The sequence below is a fragment of the Abramis brama genome, assembly GCF_963993115.1.
Source record: "Abramis brama genome assembly, chromosome: 15".
Lineage (NCBI taxonomy): Eukaryota > Metazoa > Chordata > Actinopteri > Cypriniformes > Leuciscidae > Abramis > Abramis brama.
In genome coordinates, this window is record NC_139977.1 from 16,120,465 (window position 1) to 16,129,718 (window position 9,254).

General features: G+C 36.1%; 1 protein-coding gene across 3 annotated transcripts; it reads right to left on the minus strand.

Moving 5' to 3' along the window:
* Positions 1-3,817: 3,817 nt before the first annotated feature.
* snx12 (sorting nexin 12) lies at positions 3,818-9,062 on the minus strand. 3 transcript variants are annotated; one of them, XM_084137018.1, is made up of 5 exons: positions 8,668-9,062; positions 8,056-8,151; positions 6,965-7,089; positions 6,694-6,784; positions 3,818-4,735 (listed from the first exon to the last, which is right to left on the minus strand). In XM_084137018.1, the coding sequence occupies exons 1-5, from the start codon at positions 8,830-8,832 to the stop codon at positions 4,643-4,645; spliced, it is 570 nt and encodes a 189-aa protein (XP_083993144.1). In that variant the 5' UTR covers positions 8,833-9,062; the 3' UTR covers positions 3,818-4,642. The 3 variants fall into 3 exon arrangements, with proteins under 3 accessions (XP_083993144.1, XP_083993145.1, XP_083993146.1); XM_084137019.1 differs by having other exon boundaries at positions 6,686-6,784; XM_084137020.1 differs by lacking the exon at positions 3,818-4,735 and adding an exon at positions 5,231-5,348.
* Positions 9,063-9,254: the final 192 nt, after the last annotated feature.

Consider the following 9,254-nt stretch of genomic DNA (forward strand, 5'->3'; position numbering starts at 1 on the left):
AATAACTCCCGATTGTTTCTCTGTCATCTAAGCAAGGCTTCGTTTCCCAAACGTGCCTGTGAGCTCAGTGAAGCACCAGCATCGAACGCTTTCTGTGATTGATTGGTTTAGTCTTGTATCCAGATGACTAGGAGAAAAAGTTCTATCCTACACAATTATCCGCTAACATTCGCTTATTTTTCCACTTAGAAGCTTATTTTACGCACTGATTTGCGTGCTAAATTAATAAAAATTACTGGTAAAAAAACCACACATTTGGATCGATATTTTTATGTGAGGATCGATCCTTTTCGATACCACGTCAGTATCGAAGTATCGATATTTTAGGATCGATCCGCCCACCTCTAATGGACAATTCCGCTTCCAACCTGTAGGGCGACCGAAGAGGAAAAGTTCCTTAGTGTTGCTTTAACTTTCATATGACAAAACTACGTAAAACACGCTAAGCCATTAGGACTCAACAAATCCATCCAACTAGTAAATAAAGGACTTGCCAAAACAAGTGAGTAAGTGAGTGGCCTACTTAAGTTTGTAAAAGTAAAGCAGTTTCTACATTTACGGATTTACAGATAAGTATTGATATAGCTAAGTAGGCCTGCTGATAAAAACAAGGGACAGTCAAGATTTTATCAGTAACTTTGATGCAAAAAAAACTTTTTCTCAGTGTCAAGGATAAACGTTATTTATTTTATTTTTTTACATTGCTTTTCTCTAAACTACTCCTTTGAAGCCCCCGGCCCCAGGACACACCCTGAAACTTGTCACCTGAAAATGTCAGTTAAATTTAGCTGCAGCTTTGAAACAACTACAAAATCAGATTAGATAAGATTCAACTTTATTTTCAGAGCCTCTGACTCATGCATGATAAGTTTAATCTAATCTTAGCTGATTTTATAGTTGTTTCAAAGCTGCGGCTGAATTTAATTTACATTTTTAGGTGACAAGTTTCAGGATGTGTCCCAGTCCAAGTGTAATTTATGGACTCAGTGTAAACTAGACATTAACAAAATACCTAAATACTAAAATGAGAATTACTTCAGTGAGCATAACCTCACTGGTGTACCAAACTGAAAGAGCAGATCAAATCAACCTTGTGTGCACTATTAGATTAGTATATAGGCTACTCTTTTTATTTCCACAACGATATTTACTTATTTATGGAGAAAATCAGAAGGTCCTGGCATGAAGAGACATTAGGTGATCCCATGGGAAGAGTGATCCATTAACAACGCAGATATTCGGATAACGCAGATATTATACGGATAATGTCACAGTGTCTTATTTTTGCGGGTAAAGGAGTGTTGGACAGAGATCCGGAAGGAGAGTAATGGGTTTCAACATTTTGCTCTGTTGATGCTGTCCTAGCCCAGCAGGTTTAATATGGTGTCTGCTTTAGCTTTGCCGTTAAATAAAATAAGCTTTAATGTGGGATCTCTTTCTGTGGTGTGGTTGGTGTATGGGAGGAGGTTCTGCTAGTGTTATAAAATAAATCTCCTCCCGTCGGCCTTGGTAAAGTTCAAATTGCTCTCCTAAGCAGGGGGCCCATTATCCGCTGAAACATAGACTTAATCAGAAACTTTTCCAAGAAATGAACTTGGACCTTGTAGGGTCAGTCCCCCCCGCCCCTCTTTTGAGAGCCGAATTGAACGTGCATGGTCAGGAAACATATGGATCTACCTTTTATTAAATGTAATATAATAAACATTGTTGGTTCCCGTCCAGACAAAATGTCTGGTGCATATCCTCGATTCTTGTTTAATCTTTTTCCATCCCGTCAAGTTGACTGAACCATCATAAAACAATGGTAACCCTTGGAAAGCAGGTCACAGCCATTCAGTGATCTCATCCACTGCAGTTTCACAGTTAACAAAGCGCTTGTAATCTCACTTCTGTCCATTTGGCTGCTCCTTTTAGCATGTTTTCATAGAGAGGGTTAAAGTCTGTGCATCAAAGAAAAGCATTGTGGTCTTTGACTTCGGTCAGTTTGTGTAGGCATCAAAAATATCTCATTAAGCTTCCACTTCACGGACTAATGCGTCAGTCATGCGTTATGCACACTCATTTCCAAACTACTGCTCCTACTTCATAGTCAGAAGTCTATTAAAGTGAATGGCAAGTGTGACTTAATGGATATATATATCCCTTTGCGGTGTTTGTGAGAATGGGTGATACTGATAAGTGTGAAAAAAATGACTTTAAATAAAGCATTTAGCCTAAGCATTCAATTATAGCCTAATTCATAAAGTTATTCAATGGGCTATTACAATAAAACACTATTACCTAAAATAATCAAAAGTTTACAGTGAAAATAAAATAATTTTTGAGCTTGTTTGTCCATGTGACTCACACCACCGATTAGACTCAACTATTAGCAAGTATCCAAGATCTAAATGAGGAACATATTAATCCTCTTAACACGCCTCTTCTTGCAGTTGTAAGAAGTAATGGTGTCAGTTTATCCACATTCAAGCAGCGCTTACACAGCTTACATGACCGGCTCATTTAGGTAGACTTTGCCTGCTCGCCTACACGTTCCCTCCCCCATGTCTAATCCAGACTGATCAGAGCAATTCACACAAAGGCAAGCGGGCCTGAAAACTGTTGGAATCAATAGAAGGGTCTTAAAATAAACTGAGCACACCCAGAAAAGATTTCTGTGATTTCTGAAGTTCATTAGCACAATAATGCAGGTGAAAAGTTTGGAATAATTATGATTTTTTTTTGTTGAAAGAAGTCTTTAAAAGAAAATGTGATTTTTTTCATAAGATAAAAAAAAATACAGTAAAAACAGAAATATTATTTCAATTTAAAGGAACTCTTTTCTATTTTAATATATTTTAAAATGTAGCCTATATTTTCAGCATCATTACTGATTACATACCCCAGTCTTCAATGTCACATAATTCTTCGGTAATTATTCTGATATAGCCTACTAATTTGGTGATCAATAAATATTTCTTATTATTATCAATGTTGAAAACAGTTGTGCTGCTTAATACTTTTGTGGAAACCGTGATAAACTACCACTCAAAAGTTTAGGGTTGGCCTAAGCAAAATTTTACAAAGAAAGAAAGAAATGCCTTTACTTAGCATGGACATGCTTAATTGATCAAAATTGACGGTAAAGACAGATAGTGGTGCAAAAGTTTCCTGTTTCACATAAAGGTGGTTCTTTTCTATATACATATGCTGTTCTGTTCTATGATAACTTTCTATACATCAAAGAATCTGAAAAAAAGTATCATGCGAAGCATTACACTGAAGACTGCAGCTTTACCGTCGCAGGAATAAATTGCATTTTAAAATAGATTAATATGAAAACAGTTATTTTAAAATTGTAATCATATTTCAAAATATTACTGTTTTATTGTACTTTTGATCAAATAAATACAGCCCCATTAAAGATTTCTTTTACAAAAAAAATCGTAACTATCATTCATTTAGAATTATAATTCATGTAATTGTTCATTACAACTTTTGACCGGTAAGTTAACTGAAAATATTAATTTAGTGTAATTTTAATGTCATTAAAAATATAACCGTGCCTGTTTCTTTCGGATGAAATTATACTGATAGACGAGTAGATTTCTCATGCATTCATCTTTCTGCAGCGCTGCCACCTCGTGGTTACATTCATGAAACAACAGCCTTTTTGATCCGTTCAGTGAATTACTGTAGTAAAACTAAAATTCTAATATGTCGAGGTGTGGTTGTACACATCATGTATATATATATATATATTGTTACAAAATATAAGATTTACATTAACTATAAAATATAAATCATATGGCTTAATTGAACAGAACGAGAGAATCCATTGAAGGAGACAGATAGGGTTTATTCATGGGTAGAAAGGATGGCTATCGGTTTAAAAATCAATTAGTGCCCTTTTCTTTACACACAGTCCTGAAAATAACCAGAATGGAAAGAGCCAGAAAATAAAATAACTCATTTTGAGAGATGGCATTTATAAAACATAACAGCAGATGTAACACATTTTGTCATAATGAATTTCAGTTTTTCACAGTGATTGAATATATACATTCCCAAAGCTTGACTCGTTGCACTGATACTAAACAAAGGAAAATACAATTAAATTGTTGCAAAAGCCTTGTTATAACACGTTTAGTCAAAAGGATACAAATGAAACACGGAATGTAAAGGAAGACGTTGTCGAGAGCCAATCCCAGTTTTAGTTTCTGAAGTGCTACATTTGGCGAGTTAGTTTGATCAAAATTGTTCTCTGGATTTATTATGATGGAACTACTCAACTATTCAACATGATGCCACTTTTCTTTAGGATTGAAGCGTGTTGCTTTAAATCAAATTAATTTTAGACTTTTAATTTAGAATACTCTGAGGAATGTCATATCGGCCTGACCAAATTCTCCTTATTTACTAGAGAAAAATCGATGGGTTGCTTAAAATGTTTAAGCCAGGAGTTTAAACCAGAATAAACACAAAGCACTATTTTTAAAGGAAAATATTTGTTTAAAGATCAGGCAAAAAAAAAAAAAAAGAGAGCATGTTTCCACAAAATGAGTGCATGAGGTATAAATACAGCATAAAGTTGAGTTCATCCTCAGGGTGAAATTGATGTTGTAGTTTAGTTCTATCCGAGAACAGAAATATGTACAGGATATCATGGACAGCAGCTGTGAAAGGCTTTGACTGATGTGCAGAAAAGAGCTGGTAGAGCAGATGGGTCCAGGACAGGGAGGGGGTTTACCAAAACCTTTGGATCACAGGCCAAAAGACATGAACACGGTTAGAGATTTTGCCTCTTTCGTTCTATTATTTTGGACAAAAACTTGATTTGATCATGTTAAAGGGTTAGTTCACCCTTAAGACCTCCATTCATCTTCAGAACACAAATGAAGATATTTTTGACGAAATCCGAGAGCTTTCTCCTCCTCTCGTCGCTTCATAACATTAAGGTTGAACCACTGTAGTCACATGGACAATTTTAACAATGTCTTTACTACCTTTCTGGGCCTTGAAAGTGGTGATTACATTGCAGTCTATGGGGGGGGGGGGGGATCTTAATTTGTGTTCTGAGGGTTTGTAACGACATGAGGGTGAGTAATTAATGACAGAATTTAAATTTTAAGGTGAACTGTCAATTTAATAACAGTCTGAGTGAAACCAGAATTTACAACACAAAGCATGCAAATCAAGACATGCAGCCGACAGTAGTTTTACTGGTAAGGACATGACAAGCAGATGCAAAATAAAAATTTCCCCACAATATAACCAATTTGATCATTAGCGTTCATGCAGACATCGTTTCCCCACATCAGTTACAACATACTGAGAGTAAAAAAACCCCAAACTTACTTTATTCACACCTAAAATGGAAGAGAGAATAAACAGAATAAGGGGAAAAAAAATGTACTGATGTTATAAAATCTCCAGCCGGTGTTCTCTATTTTTGTTTTACTTTATTTACAGACAAACGTCACAGGCACAAATCGATGAACACAGGAGATCACATAAATATAGAGTCATTCTGAGCAAAATGACTGAACTTTGGCAGGACACCTTTTACACAGTTGGCACACATTTTGTCCTCTTAGAGAGCTGTTTTTGAATCTTTCACATGATCGACATGTTCAGAACGCATCCTGGAGTTAAACCTGCACTCGCATACTATACAAGTCTCATGCACTTATTTCAAGTTTTCCCAAGTAAACTCCATATTGGCTAAAATAAAAAGGGACATACAGTACTTCAACCCAATAGCAGTTTCTAGAACATACCCAATAATAGGCATTTAGTGAGTAGTTGGAAGAGGTAACACATACTTAACCGGCATGATATATACTTGATATTTATTCGTTTTCTGAACTTATTTCTTTACTAACACCAATACTTTTTTGAACAAAAGCATAAATCTTCCTTAATAGTCTCAGAACCAAATCTTATCACATAAAATTGGAATTAAAAGGCTCCAATCTCTTGATAATCCACGTGTCTGAAAAGTCCGCTCACAGAGTTAATCAGATTGAAATACAACGTGCTCAATTGTATAATATGGTCATTCAAATTATATTCAAATGACGCATCGGACGGTTAAGGGAGCAAAATCACCAGGTTCCGGTTATGATTCTGAACGCTGACTAGTACTTAACAGTCCTGCTGATGGTCACGCGACTACAAAAACAAGCATGACTTAATAATACGAACATTTTCTGAGCTTGCTGCTTTGTCAAAACAGCGTAACGCTTTATATTTATGACCATTTTTCTGATCTGCTGTAAATATCCGGCTCCTCATTGCTCCCTTAATGTTGTGTTAAGCATTTACGCTATTTGGAATGACACCTCGACTCTTCAAATCGAAAAGCACATGCTCTCTTAACAGTCGCCAGAGAGGACAAATATATGAGCCAACCCTCTTCGCTTTACAGTGCTACAGCTTAATGTATAGTTATATAATTTTATACGTGCACACACACACACTAACAAATACATTTAGATGTAAAAGAAATACAAGTGTGTGTGTAAAGAGAAACTCTCAGACACATGTACAAAACATGATCTGTTTAATAAAGCCAAGTCCTGCACGGTTCATCACGTATCTAGATTTTGCTCGGTTTAAAAATAAACGTTACTCTGCACTGTTTGCAGATAGTTAGAAGCTGAACACTGAAGAAAGAAGACCCTCCCAGTTTGGAAAACCCTACTGCCGTACTTTTCCGGGAATGTAGTTCCGGTCAATACTTTCATCCTGCAGGAACATGTGAAGACAGCGTTCGTTCTGGGCCAAAGGATGACCTGCAATTCTAAAGAGGAACATGAGCAAAATATGTATGCATGCAATCCATCAAAAGCCTTTTTAACATAAAAAAACTGTGAATCACAATAAATCTGTGTAATTATTTCAGACCCTCAAATATTAGTAACTGGTGTCTTGTACTTTTATAATTTAGCAGTGTCCGTTTTGCATCATTTCGATGGCCAACCTGTTGATGAACTGTTCAAGCCCAGATCGTCTCTCCTCAATGAAGGACTCCTCAAAAATGCCCTCATCTCCACGGAAGGGGAGCTGTCTCTTCAATGCCTTTCCAGGCAATGGAGGCACAACAATCTAGGAAATATTTTCATACATTTAAAAAAATATAAATTAATTTCTAAGGCCTCAAAATGATCAAAGTGTTGCTAAAAAACCTGTTGCACACAATCTTGCCTTCTGATTCATAGTTCATACTTTTACAGTAAGTAAAAGGCCTTTACATGCTTTTAAAGTCTAAATATTTCCACACTCAGATGGTGGTACACATCTTTTTGCAGTGAAATCTTTAATAATTTTTATTAAGTAAATGCAAGAATAACTTTTATATTGTTAATGACATTTCAAAATGAACAGTTCCTGTTAGGTTGACATATATATATATATATATATATATATATATATATATATATATATATATATATATATATATATACACATACATGCATACATGCATATATATAAAGTTTTTTAGAAAAATCATGTTAAAATGTATCAAAGGCTTCTGAGAAACGCTTATTTGTACATCTCTCAATCATTGTATTGTATTATGGGTTTTGCTGCCACAATTAAAACATCAGAGCTTTCATCATAAAGCTAAAGGCCAGATTTAATAACAGCTTTCACTAGTGCAAACTAATGTCAGGAATTACTAAAGACATGCAGTGAAAAGTTAGCACTGAAAGTCATAGACAGGTTATTTTTGCGGCTGACCTTATTGTATATGCATTTGTAGGAGTTTCCCTTTCAGACACACAATTTATGGGACGAGAGTATTTAAATGAATCATGAAATTATAGTTACTAAGGTTTGCGCTAGTCAATTTACTGGTATTTGCGCCATTATTTAAAAATAATTTGTTCCATTAAAAATTTTCTGACTTTAAATGTGGGGCTTTACAACTGGCTCTACATGAAGTCTCTCTTAAAGCTTTTTCATTACATAAAACATTTTTAATATCTGCACAGAACATGTAAAGACAACCATTAGTTCAGTACGTGTATTTTTATGATGCAAGATGTTTCCTGCAGGATTGTCTTATACCTTGCTGTCTCTTTCCAGCTCATTCTTCAGCCACTCGAAGTCGCTGTATCTTCGTCTGACACACGAGTCCTTCAGTTTAAAAATGGGAAGATTTGTCTGGATTTCAACAGAGAAAGCATAATAAGTCACATGATATAGATAGAGATATATATATATATATATATATATATATATATATATATGCGGTGTACAAGATGCAAGGGATTCTCGAATACACTTAACATACTTTGACAGATATTATTAAACTGATACAATTATGCATTTGCAATAGTAAAGCATCCACGGTTATCTTAATGGCTTAGATGCAAGATAACCAAATCGCTTGTTGATGGTTGAGAGTAACAACAACAGCTAAATTAGCTCAATCTCAACCCGCCAAATTACTCAAATCCAGCTTGCTTTCACAGAAAATACTTTCTTTTAGATAAAAACCTAGCTATTCATAAAATAAAATCATGTTTTTAAAAGCTAGACGAGGGTAAAGACTTTTTCTCGTCGAATGAGGTGTTAGTTAGCATGTTAGCGCGCAGGCTAACTAGGCCGAACCGAGCCGCAGCCTCTCTGACACACACACCCACCCACACAATCACATTCATTCACTGGCCAGCCTACCCTCATCCGGACTTCATAAGTGGTGAAGCGATTGCGGCCGACTCCTATAGTCTGCGGGTCGTACACGTCGATTTCCAGAAAGTTGCTGGGAGGGCCGTAAGCGTCCGTCAGGTCCTGCGGCTTGGAGTTTAACCGGCGAGTATCGGCCACTGTGGGTTCGGACATTTTTGACGACTTTTTTCAGACTAACTACGTCGAGGTGTAGTCTAGGGCACGTACGAATGAGATGGTTTTGATTAAGACATTAAATCGATGGAGGTTAAAATTGGGCTAGGTACTTCTGCGAATCTAAAACTTGAATATGCCCAGTTCAGCAACACCACAGGAAATCCTGCGCTTCTCCCCGATGCGATGATATGTGCAGCAGTTTGGGAGACGTACTTCATAACCCACCCTTCATCACCCGGCTAGCCAATAGAAGTTATTTTTTATGATGACTGACAGGCGATTGACCTATAAGATTTGAGAAGACTGTGAGGGGGTGGGCTCTTTAGGATTCCATAAAATTTCATAACAGAACAGGAGAGACTGGAAAGCTGTGGATTGATCAGAAATGTCTGGATTTTAATAAGAAATTTGCTCAGATT